Source organism: Phyllostomus hastatus, unplaced genomic scaffold (genome assembly GCF_019186645.2).
Source record: "Phyllostomus hastatus isolate PE091 unplaced genomic scaffold, TTU_PhHast_1.1 phas_contig_40, whole genome shotgun sequence".
In the NCBI taxonomy this organism is placed as follows: Eukaryota; Metazoa; Chordata; class Mammalia; order Chiroptera; family Phyllostomidae; genus Phyllostomus; species Phyllostomus hastatus.
The window spans coordinates 34713586-34726223 of NW_025333872.1; the positions used below are offsets into that span (position 1 = coordinate 34713586).

General features: G+C 35.5%; 1 protein-coding gene across 2 annotated transcripts in view; it reads left to right on the forward strand.

The window, feature by feature from the left end:
• Positions 1-12638, forward strand: part of BCKDHB (branched chain keto acid dehydrogenase E1 subunit beta) — a 188895-nt gene that overhangs the window by 71767 nt on the left and 104490 nt on the right. For both annotated transcript variants that reach the window (XM_045843192.1, XM_045843193.1), the window contains exons 7-8: positions 3791-3888; positions 5816-5926. In XM_045843192.1, coding sequence (XP_045699148.1) covers positions 3791-3888; positions 5816-5926 — 209 coding nt within the window. The remainder of the gene's footprint in view (positions 1-3790; positions 3889-5815; positions 5927-12638) is intronic.

Here is a 12638-nt window from a genome sequence, read left to right on the forward strand (position 1 = left end):
TTCATTCGTCATCTACTAATGTCCTTTTCTGGGTCAGGATCTGATCCAGAATCTTCACTTACTGTTTTCTCTCCTTAGTCTCCTTTGTTTTGGGACAGATAGTTCCTATCTTTTTGTCTGCCATGATCCCCACATATGGTCCACTCTTATGTGGGACATCCCTCAGTTTGTCTGATGTTTCTTTATGATCAAGTTCAGGTTATATATATATATAAATCTTTGGGCAAGAATACCATAGCAGTGATGCTGTATCCTTCTCATATAACATGATGTGCGGTGTTTTTCTCAGCTTACTTGTTTAGGCATTTCTGTTGTTCATATATGGTACCCCACTGGTAAGAATGCCAACTTTTTGTCTTTGTGCATCTAATTATATTCATTCTTTAAAATATACCTTTTTTGTGGTTTTCTCTATTTGTTCCAGTTCATCTGCTTTCTCACTTCTCTGTAATCCTTTTGCCCTAATTCTCAGTAAAACTGAGATGCTTATGGCATGAAGGCTTAGGCTGTCATACGGTTGTGACCCTCAACCACTGTCAATCCCAGGAGATGTCTAGGGTTACTGTCCCTTGTGGTATTGAGACAATATGCTGGTCTATATTGTCCACATATGCTTCCAATAATCACCATGGGTTAAATAGTATCAAAATTTCACACTTAATTATCTTATTTATTGAAAGTTATTTTTATCTTCTAATTAGATAGTAATATTATATTAATATAACAACTATTATAATGACATATTATAGACAAATAAATGTAATATTGTTAACAGTACGTATATATGATTTTTCTAATGTACAGTGTTTAATCTTTAAGTTATCAATAATTAAGGTGAAGAGGTAAGGGGAAGATTGAATACAGCTTTATTTTAGGAATAACTTAAAAGTAATTACTATAAGAAATTGCACAAAATTTTCTTGTATGTATACATTTTAACATCAGCATTAAAGGTACTTGTTGATATAGAAGTAAAAATTATCAAAAAATTATGATTAATAACCTCAAATCTGAAAGGAGATCATTCAGAAAAATGAAAACTGTAATACAGAGATGTAAGTTTTATACAGCAAATGGTAGTAGGAGTCAGAATAACTGTTCAGAATAACTGTTTCTAGAATGAAAACTTCCTTTTATAGTCTTAATGACTATATCATTGACTTATTTTAAATGGTAAAGCCAGTCTTCTAAGGACTAAAAGGATGTCTGCAGTGATTAACTTTTGTCCTCATTCTGTTCCTATGGTGTGGTAGATAGTCATATACTGCTTTCCACAGTTTACAGGTGGCATACTGGGGCACAGAAGCAATACAATGTTTTGTCAAAGATCACCAAATGAATAAAATACAGAGATACAGAGACAGAGCCAGGACCGGGCTCTTGGTTGGGTGGATTTGCCCACCCCTCTCCCATTACACTCTAAATGCTGACAAATAAGATGGGCTTCTCAGGTTTGGAGATTTTGACTATGCTGTTAGTAATCAGGCAGCATGAAGTAATGTGTATTTTGTGAGGAAACTAGCATTACTGTAGAGTTGTGCCAGGGCAGAAAAATTATCTCTGTAATGGTAAAATTATGCCTTACAGGGAAACTTGCGTCTTTAAGATTAAGTTGTTCTCTTGCAGATGCTTTCTACATGAGTTATTAATATGGGTCCTTTCTACATGAGTTGTTAATATGGGTCCTGGCTGGGTGGCTCACAGGTTGGAGTGTTGTCCCATACACCAAAAGATTGCAGGTTTACTTTTCAGTCAGGGCACATACCTGGGTTGTGGGTTTGATTCTCTAGTCAGGGCACATGCAGGAGGCCACTGATTGGTGTTTCTCTCTTTCATCGATGTTTCTCTGTACCTGTCTGTCTGTCTGTCTTTCTTTTCTCTCCATATCCTCTCCTCCCTCTCTCTAAAGTCAATAAACATATACTCTGGTGAGGATTAAAAAAATACAAGGAATAAAATTTTCCGCCACATCACTGATAACAGCACCATTGAATTTGATAGTATTTACTTATAAATATTATCTTATAAAACTATATTTTTGACCTGAAAAGATGGCCAAGATATATTGTTAAATTAGGAAGAAGAGAGACTGTAGAAGAATTCTTAACTTGTAGGAGGGTTCCTAACAGCGTATACAATGTGATTTTATCTTTGTAAAGAAAAAAAACATATATGTCTTTGCCCGTGCATATTTGCATACTCGACATATCTGAAAAGATACCACATCAGTCAGGGTCCTCAATTTTCAAGCAGATAAGATCAAGCCTGTCCAATATAAGCAGAAAAGATTTATTTAAGGATAATAAGTAGATCAGAGATCTCTGGGGTGCCCGAGAACCTGACTTAGAGGCTGTGTATCTATCTAGGAGCAATACCCAAAATTCCACTGCATAATTGGTTCTTCAAATATCCTCCAACAGTTGTCAGTGGACATGGAACTACAGTCTGAATGATTAATATCTCTGAACCTGGATACCTGACCTGCCTCCACTGTTATCAGTACTCTGGAATAGATTCTGGATACTTGCTGCTCTTATGTGTCATTAGTTCTAATTCAGAGTCAGAGTCAGGCATAGGTGCATTTGATTGGCAGAGCCCATATTTTGTGCCCTAGCTGCAAGGGAAGCTGGGAAAGTGAATACATGGACCTCACTTCTGTAGTGCAGAAAGGGCCCTGCCTCATAAGGTGGAGCATTTCCAAATGTAGGAATAGGATATAGAAACCTGAATGCCACAAAGAAAGAGATGTTTACTGAAGACACCCAGGAAATTGTTGGCATTGATTACTTTTGGCCCATGTAGTTGGATGGACTGACTGGGGAGCAGAGGGAACTGTTTGTTCTCTTGTGCTCTTTGAATAAAAACCATTTATGTAGCAATGATAATATGACCTTGGGGAAAATGAACAGAAGCGGACATTTTTCCCTCTGTCAGTTCCACTGTAATGTTCTCACATAGGAATTCAAGAAGGCCTCCCTATAATGGAGTAATTTTATCAACTTCTACTCCATTTCATTTAAAAATTTGCCTTATGATTTCCTCTTGAATTCAATCAACTCTGTATTGCTTGTACTCGGTTGGGCAGAGAAACCATGAAATGTTCTTTTCTGGGATATCAGTGGCTATTCTTTATTTTGGCTGGTGGAACTGATTTAGTTTCTCTCTGTGTTTCACAGAATTTAGCTTTGAAAATTAAGGTGTTGTCAGCTGCTACAGTTGACAAAGTGTTCATAGACGCAAAGTACAAAAATAAAATATGCTTAAAAATTTGGCCTTGTTATGTGGTTTTATTTTTTTCCAAACCTTTGTAAGTTTGCTCCTTGATAGAAAACTTGTCTGGGAACTTAATTTAGTCTAATTGAGTTTTAGCAGATATATTAAAAAATTTTTATACTTTATTTTTCAGAACAGTTTTAGATTTACCAAAAAAACCTAAATGTAGTACAGAGTGTTTCTATACACCCCACAGCCAGTTTCCTCTGTTATTAATATCTTGCGATAGTGCAGTACATTTTGATACATTATTATTGACTAAAGCCTATACTTTATTGTCTTAGTTTTTACCTAATGTCGTTTTTCTGTTCCAGTATAGCTGATATGTTTCATACACTTATATTGCGTTTTTTCATCAATGTGGTAATCTCATGAAGCTGTATGGTAAATGCTATTTCTGTTATAAATATGGAAGAATAAGTAAAGCTTTGCCACAATGAGGTTCTTATATTCTTTTATGCACAGATGCCACATGAGAGAAAATAATTAACTTTTATTTTCCCCCTTTTATGTTCAGTGGAACAGGTTCCTGTAGAACCGTACAACATCCCCCTGTCCCAGGCCGAGATCATACAGGAAGGGAGTGATGTTACTCTAGTTGCCTGGGGCACGCAGGTCAGTAACATTTATACCAACTGGTAAGGTTCATGTGCTTGGAAGCTCTTACTTTTAATCCTGATACCATGAAGAATTAAAAATGATGCTTTCCTTATATCAAGTTTATCTCGTTTGGTGCTTCATCTATATCTGGTACTAATATTTGATTGAAGGCCAGGTGTTTATTCAGTCATTAAAATATATATGCGTATGGTGAAGCCGTTAAAAATATACTGAGTTTACAAAAATGTATTCCTTAAAAATACTTTTTCTTTTGAAGAGCATTTTACCTATCCACTACTTGTTGCACTTCACTTAGTATTTTCTTTATCACCTCATCTGCTGCCATCTCTCACGATTACTTTGCTGACCATGTGAACCCATCCAGTGGCCCAGACGCAGGAATCCCTGTCTTTCTCTTTTCCAGTAAACCTCACTACTGTCTACCTCCACTTTCCCTGTTGCTTGTCATCACATTGTTCTATCTCCAAGCATTTAAGCTCAGAACTCTTTCTGTGGCCATACTTTCTCTTATACTTCTTCATCACCTTGTAAAGAAGTGCTGAGTTTTTTTTTCTGTGTAAAGGAAATACTTGTTTACTTTAAAAAATTTAATATGAGTATAAAGAAGATAATGCAAATCATTTGCAATATCATGACCTTCATTTTTTTTCTCCACTTGATTTTTTGATTTGGAAAGCTACAGAATTTATGGTTTTTCATCTCTGGTAGGAAATTTTTTTATCCACATCCCTGTCACTCTCAGCATATATTCTTGCCTTTCTTTTTAATAATGAAGTTAGAGTGTATTAGATTGTCACTGTGTGACTTATTTTCCCTTTACACCTATCACTTCTTTCAGTCCTTTCCTGTTTTCCTTGTCTTCAAAGGAGTTGTGTCTGGTTGTCATAACTACCTCTCCAAAATTGTTTCAGATTATAGTCCATTTATTTTCTTCAGGACTGGGATACAGCAATTGGTCCCTCTCCTGCATCTTCAGTTTCTTCTTTACATGTCCCTTTTCTTAAAAAGGTATGTATCTCTTCACTATCTAAAAGTACATTTTTCTACTCTACTTTTCTTTTAAATACCAGTGTATTTCCCTTTTTTTCCTTTTAATTCTAACCTTGAGCCATTTCTACCACCAACAGTTAATTCCTTAACTTCCTTATGGACTTGTATTTTACAAATTCTGTTCCCACTAATTCACTATATCTGCTAACAGCATTAACCTTCAAATTGTTAAATTCAACTCTATCCCTGGTATATGACACTGGCTACTCTATGAAATCCTTTCTTCTTTAGCTTCTGCAATACACAGTCTCCTGACTTCCTTCCTCTTTCTTTTTTCCCCCCTTTTCTGTTGTTCGTGAATTCCTCTTCACCTTTTTCCCCTTAAATGTTGGTCATGTACAGGGTTCCACCATTTCTGCTCTTGACTGTTTCCTGTAAATGCTTTCTATTGAAACCCCACCTACTCCTGTGACTTTACCTCAGTGCTGGTATCTTTGGAATCAGTATCTCCAGCAATGACTGCTCTCAGTTTCTTTAAGAGCCTTTTTTCAGTTGTTTTCTAGACATCTACTTTTGATTATTTTGGTGGGTTATGGGATTCCATATGTCTAAAACAGATTTATTCTCTATAAAGATCAATTCCTCTGACTTTCAATACTCTATTGTACAGTTCTACAATACATCATCTGTATATTACATTGTGTGTTCACCACCCCAAGTCAAGTCTCCTTTCATTACCCTTTGTCCCTTCTTTACCCTCTTCTCCCTCCTCCTATTCTGTATATAATTTTATTGATCGATGTCACCCCAATAAATTCAATAAAAGATAAACTTAAAAATATACTACCTCTATGAATGATGCTAGAATTAACTAATGTTTTAGGCCTGAATTTCTGTGATTATTCTCTACATATTTTTCTCCTTATTTTAGGTTCATGTGATCCGAGAGGTGGCTTCCATGGCTCAAGAAAAGCTTGGAGTATCTTGTGAAGTCATTGATCTGCGGACTATACTACCCTGGGATGTGGATACAGTTTGCAAGGTATGAATATAATGTTGATAGATGTCATTAACTTAAAATCTTGGGCAAAGTTTGTTGGATATTTGTAAAGAATGGTTTTGAAATTTTGAGCTTTGTGAGGATTTTCAATTGATTTAAAATTTTAAAAATAAAAAAAATTTAAATTTTAAACACATGTCAACGTGTGTTATAAGGCTGTGGTAATTATAACATTATATTTGTATAAAGATAGACAAATAGACCATGAAAAAAATGTATGCTATATAATAAGCTAAATGCTTAAGGAAACAAATCACTTAGCTTTTTTCCTCCCATAGTTCTCTAAGTTGAGAATATTACAAATGTATCCTTCCTTTGGCCAGCCTGGGCTGAATTGTATGAGTAATGGAGTAGTGCAAATAAACACAGGGGTGTCATCAGTGTTTTAAACTTATGATTCATTATGGTTTAATAAGCTAGGTTTAATATAGTCAGAAATGGTTTGGCTAAATTTTCTTTTGTTTCTTCTCCAAAAGAAATGGAGATGGATTAATTAAAAAACAAACTCTTAGCCTTAATACTATGGATCACAGTTTGAATTTTATGTTGTGGGATTCTGGCAGCTCTGATTTATAGTTGTTTATCTAAGCTTCCTCTTGAACTTTGGCCTGATTAGATTGATCTTATTACTACTATTAATACGATTCATATAATTCACTCTCAAGGATATAGTTTAGTTCTCATTTACTGGGCTATCACCAAAATCATCTACTTCCATACTGGATTATAAGTAAGTTCAAGCTTTTTTCTTTTTCTTTTTTTCCTTTTTTTTTGTGATGGATTTATCTGCTAAAGTTTAGATAACATTGCTTGTGTTATTTTGTTTTTTTTCTTGATTTATTCCTGTAGCAAGTGAGTCCTGAGACCTTACGTTATTTTATATTTACTATTTTTAAGAAATTTGGCATTCTTGTAGCTTTTTGGCTATTTCTTAGGTTAATTTCATAAAAATAATCTGCAGTTACTACTGCTATAAAAGTGTAGCATATAGTGTTTTTAGGTGAAGATTGTGATGCACGTAAAAGAACTTTATGCAGAAAAATCAAAATATTACTCATAGGGAATAAAAAAGATCCAAGCCAACCGAGGCACATACCATGTTAATGATTATAAGGCCAAGAATAGCCAAAGCAATTTTGAAGAATAAAGCTGGAGGACTTAATTATCAAGTGTCAACATGTGTTATAAGGCTGTGGTAATTATAACATTATATTTGTATAAAGATAGACAAATAGACCAATGGAACAGAATAAAGAGTCCAGAAACAGACTTGGGTTGTCTGATTCAGGACAAAGGTGAAAATTGCATTCAGAGAGGAAGAGGTAGTCTTTTTAGTAAATGATGCTGGTTTAGCTGGGTAGCATGAAAAATATCACACAAATGTCAACTCCAGTTAGAATTCCAGTTCTAATTGTCAAAGAAAAAATGACGAAGCTCTTGGGTGGAAGCAAAAGTGAGTACTTCTGTGATCTTGTACAGGCAAAGATTTCTCAAAACAAAATAGAACACTAACATTTTTAAAAGGATGATAGAATTTAGTTTTTTTTTAAATTTTAAAAACTGATTCATCAAGAAGCCCCAATAAGAGAGTAAATAGACAACTCACAGATTTGGGGAAACTCATCAACATTATATTCAGTACTCTTACCATTAAAAATAAAAAGCACATCCCAATAGAATTATGGGCAAAGTCTTGAAAAGGCACTTCACAAACGAGGGTATCTAAATGGTCAATAATAATAGTATGAAAAAAATGATCAGTTTTTTTTTAGTCATCCGGATACACAAATTAAAACTACAGTATGATATCACTAAAGACATCATTCTAGCTAAAATGAAAAATACTCAAATACCAAGTATTGCTGAGGATGTGGATCCCACCCATCTCCCATATGCTACTCTTGGTAATATAAATGGGTACAACCATTTAAAAATTGTTTGGCATTATTTACCTGAATCCTATAACTCAGCAATTCTACTCCTGTGTATATACCCAACAAAAATGTATGATACGAAAGGTAAGTTTGAGAGTGTTTCTAGGAGCACTATTTCTGAGAGGGTCACACTGTAAACTACCTGAATACTCATCACCCAGAGAATGGAAAAATAAGCAATTAGAATGTGGCTTGGCAATGAGAGTGAACCAATGATTTAATGTAACAATGTGTTTTCATCTCACAAACACATTGTGAGATGACCTTAAAAAGCCAGATTCAAATGAATACATAGTATATGATTCACTTTACCATATTTTGCCATGTATAATGCTTTCCTGTGTATAATGTTCACCCATGGTTTTTTGTGAGCATTATACATGGGATTATTAGGCCTACTATGCCCATGGTATGTAATCATTATACTCATGTATAATGTGCACTCTTATTTTTCTCTCAAAAATTTGGGCAAAAAAGTGCACATTATACATGGCAAAATACAGTATATAAAGTTAAAAAATAGAGGAAACTAACCTGTGGTGTCAGATGTCAGGTCAGTGATTAATACTAGCATGGTCGTAAGTAGTTGAAAAGTATGTGAAGAAGGAGATGGATTGCTGGAAACAGTTCCTTGTTCTGAGTGCTGGTTACATAGGTTCAGTTTTTGAACATTGAGCAGAATATTCATTTTGTGCTTTTTTGTGTGTATTGTTATACTTGAACAGACAGTTAAAAAAAAGAAAAGAACCAAGGTCCTGTTGATTCATTTCCTTGGATTCTTGTTATAGTGTGCCTTTTTATAGGTTCTGGGAGAGCCTTTATAGGTTCTGACCTGGAGGAGTTTCTTTTGTCATTCAGCTCTATCCACTCCCCTTGTTCCATTTTTCATAATCCAGCTCAGCTGTCACACTGATGCAAAATAGGATCTCCTAAGTGGAGCTCATTCCAGAGTCTTCCTAGGAGTAAGAGCAGTGGTTACAAGTTGTGGGCTTAAATGAGCTTTCCTGCTGAGACACAGACCACAATCAAAATGAGTTATCGAAGTGGTAGGGAGATTTAGGCTGTCCAGCTTGAAAAGATTTAGTGAGTAGAAATCTAGAAAAGTTGCCTGTGGCATATAAGAACTTGATTTTGACAGGGGAATGACAGGCTTTGAAGGAAACTCGGAATTTCAAGAATTATGTTGTCATCTAACTTAGAGTCAACTACATAAAACAGTGCAAAAAAAAGGAAAAATGACAGTTTACAAGGTGATTTTCATATGTTTATAGAAAAAAGTTGACAGTTTTTTTTCCATCCCCACCCAAGGACATGGGTATTGATTTTAGAGAGAAGGGAAGGGAGTTGGGGAGAGAGGGAGAGAAGCATCAGTGTGAGAAACACCGACCTTTGCCTCCAATCTTACAACCTAGGCATATGCCCTGACCTGGAATCAAATTTGCAACTTTTTGGTTTGTGGGATGATGCTCCAACTAACTGAGCTACACCAGCTAGGGCAATTTTGACATGCTTATACTTTAATTAAAGATTAAATTATGTTAATTATTGAAATAAATAAGACTGCCTTTACACCTTGGTGTCTTTTTGATTTCTCTCTTTCTCTCATGCTCTGCCTTCCTGCATTCAATTCTAAAACAGATCTTGCTGACTTTGCCTACAGTGTGTCTGGAATCAGCCCACCTATACTGCTGTTACCTTTGATCCTGGTCCAGACTGCTAGCCTTTCTCACAGGGGTCTTGGCCAGAGCCCGTGAACCACTGTCTGTGCTTCTAACCTTTCTTTGCCATATGCAGAGTGGATCTTTGAAATGTGATTCACTTCATATCTCTTCTAGTCTTAAAAGGCTCACTGGTTTCTCATTAAGGTCAGTAGGAAAGTCAAATTCCTACAGAGATTCACCCAACCTCACCATATTTGACACCCTTCAGGAAGTGCTCTTGGTTGACTCTGTTAGGTCACTATTCAAATACCATTTTGTCATTAAGGCCTTCCCTGACCAGCTTATTTAATATTGAATCCCATTCCTCCTATGAAGAGCCACTTGTATTTTTTTTCTCTAGAGAAAGTAACATGATCTAACCGATTATGTTGTTTTATTATTTATATTGTTGCTCTTTCTTACCTATTAGAGGCTAAGTTCCGTGAGGGCAGGGATTTTTGTCTGTTGGTGCACTACTGAATTCTCATTACCTGAAAGTGCCTAGGATAGGCTTGGTGTTAGATAAATACTTGCTAAAAATTATTATGAATATCAGCAAGAGAAAAGTTTGATAATATGTTATAAAAATTTATGATATTGAAATGCTTGGATGCTTTTTATTATTCTTGGTGCTTATACAAAGGCTTAGAAAGTAACTCTAGTATGTTGTTGTATGAATAAATCCACTAATTCTAAGTTGAAACATGCAAAAGTCTTTTTAGTTTGACACTGTGTTTTTATTTTTGTTAAGTTGTTCATTTTTTATAATGGTATGTAAAAATTCGTTTGAATTTCTCATTAGGGTAGGGTCAATTTATCTATTCTAAAAAGCAAAATGAAATTGACTATAGTAAACTTCAGCTCTCTATAATTTTTGAGAAATGAGTTCTTAGGATAATTCCATTTTCTGCATAGATGAGACTTACTATTTTGTATACAGGTTTAAATACTTTTAAACCTTTTGGGTGCCAATATTCCCAGAACCTTTTGTGTATAATTTTATCTTTTAAAAATAATCCAAATGAATATGGATTGTTATACTGTATTAAGACATGCATTTTTTGAGGTATAGAGCTTTTTACTTCATTGGTACATTTCTGTGCATAATTTTTGTGGTTTTAAGCCTTTTAAAATTTAAATGTTATCTTACATTTTGCTGTCAATTACTGCTAGCTGCTCATGGAATCCAGATGACCACATTTTATAACTGAGACTTGTACATTGACCAAGGAGGGCCTGCAGTGTTTTCTTATGAATCCAGAACAAATCCTTTAACCTTCAAACCTTATGACAACAATTTTGGCTTTTCAGAACCTTTCTCTTGTCATTTTCTTCTCTGCAGTGCTGGTGAGTTGTTGTCATGGAGTTTAGAACTGAAAAAGGTCAGCCTAGGCCTGTTCCCTTTGACCTTCTTGCTGTTCCCTTTGACCTTGCTCTTCCCAGGAGCCACCTGTGACTTTTTTATCCATAGCAGTTATTACGTGGCGCTTCTGATCATCAGGATCTTTATCTGTTACAGCACACTGGGTACAAGATATTGTCTCAAAGTCTCTTTCCTGCAAGTAATCTACATTTTTTGAGGTACTTGGGAGGCAGTTTATTTTAAAAAAAACTAACAAATCTAGGGAATGACATAGAAAGGATCTTCTCTCTACTTCCTCCATTTCTCTCTCCACCTTGTCTTCTTGCTTCCCCTCTCCTTCCTCTTTTAAACTTAAGTTACATAGCAAAAGATGCTGTGCCCATAGATGCAAGTGGTTGAGCTTTGGCTGCATGTTAAGGTATTTATTGTTACAGAGTATTTGGGAGGTAGGCTATCATTGGAGCTGGGAAAGGCCTCAGCAGTAGGACAGTGTGGAACAAGGCTGAGTATTTCATCCCTGGCATTAGGGAGTGACGGTGGTTGGGACTGAGGGATCAGTGTTTCTAGGTTTAATGTCCTTCTACCCTTGTATCCCAGTTGTTTCCATTCTTCTAAAGACTTTATTGGGGACTTGGATAAAGGTAAGGCAGTTTCTAAGGCTGGCAGGGTTGGGTGGGTGTTTGGTGGTTCTGGAAGCAGGAGAGGCTGTACAATAACGAAGGAAAGAGATATTGTAGGAGTGGAACTGGAAAGGAGTTACACCTCAGTCATCTGAATGTGGGTAATCATTTATATATAAAAACCAAACTTGCTTAGTCTTGGATTTGAAAATGGTGTTAGTGTTAAATGTTTATGAATAGTGCAAACATGTTTAGAAGACCCGTAATACCACTGAAGATAAACATAAAAACCCATATGTTGTATTTTATGCCTTTAGTTTGTAGTCTGTATGCTTGTTTTTAATTTTCATAGGGTATTTGTTTAGACTACCATAGATTTCATTTTCTATTAAGATTGCTAACACTAGTAAGGTAATGTTAGGGTCTGTATTTTTTTTAAATCCTCACTTGAAGATATGTTTATTGATTTTTGAGAGAGAGGAAGGGAGAGAGAGAAAGGGAGAAACACCGATTGGCTGACACATAACCTAGGTATGTGCCCTGATTGGGGGTCGAACATGCAACCTTTCAGTGCACAGGACGACACTCCAACCAGCTAAACCACCTGGCCAGGACTAGGGTCTTTATTTTATTAAATTTCTCTAAATTGGTTTTATGGGGAAATTGTAGAAGTTACCTTTAGAGAACCCATAATGGTTTAATACTACCAGGTATATACATTATTTAGTTGATTTCTTGGACTTACTTAAATAATTCAGTGATAAAATAGTAGTTATTTTGCCTGAGGCTTTTAATTGGTGAGGGAGAGGGGAGAGAATGGGTGAATGAATATGAACAAGAGCTTTACCAGAGGGTGGGGGTTGATGGTAGGAAGGGAAGCTAGTAACTACCAATAACCACTAGAGGCCTCTCTTAAGCCAAGTTTCATGGTTAATATCACCAGGATTTTATAGTGGGGTCTGGCTGTGTCATTTTAAATTAAGCGTATTTTATGCTATAGCTCTGAATAGGTAGCATGAAAATACTTTTATTCTGTGGCATGTATTTTAATGTAACCCAAATGTTTTCTTTAAAATA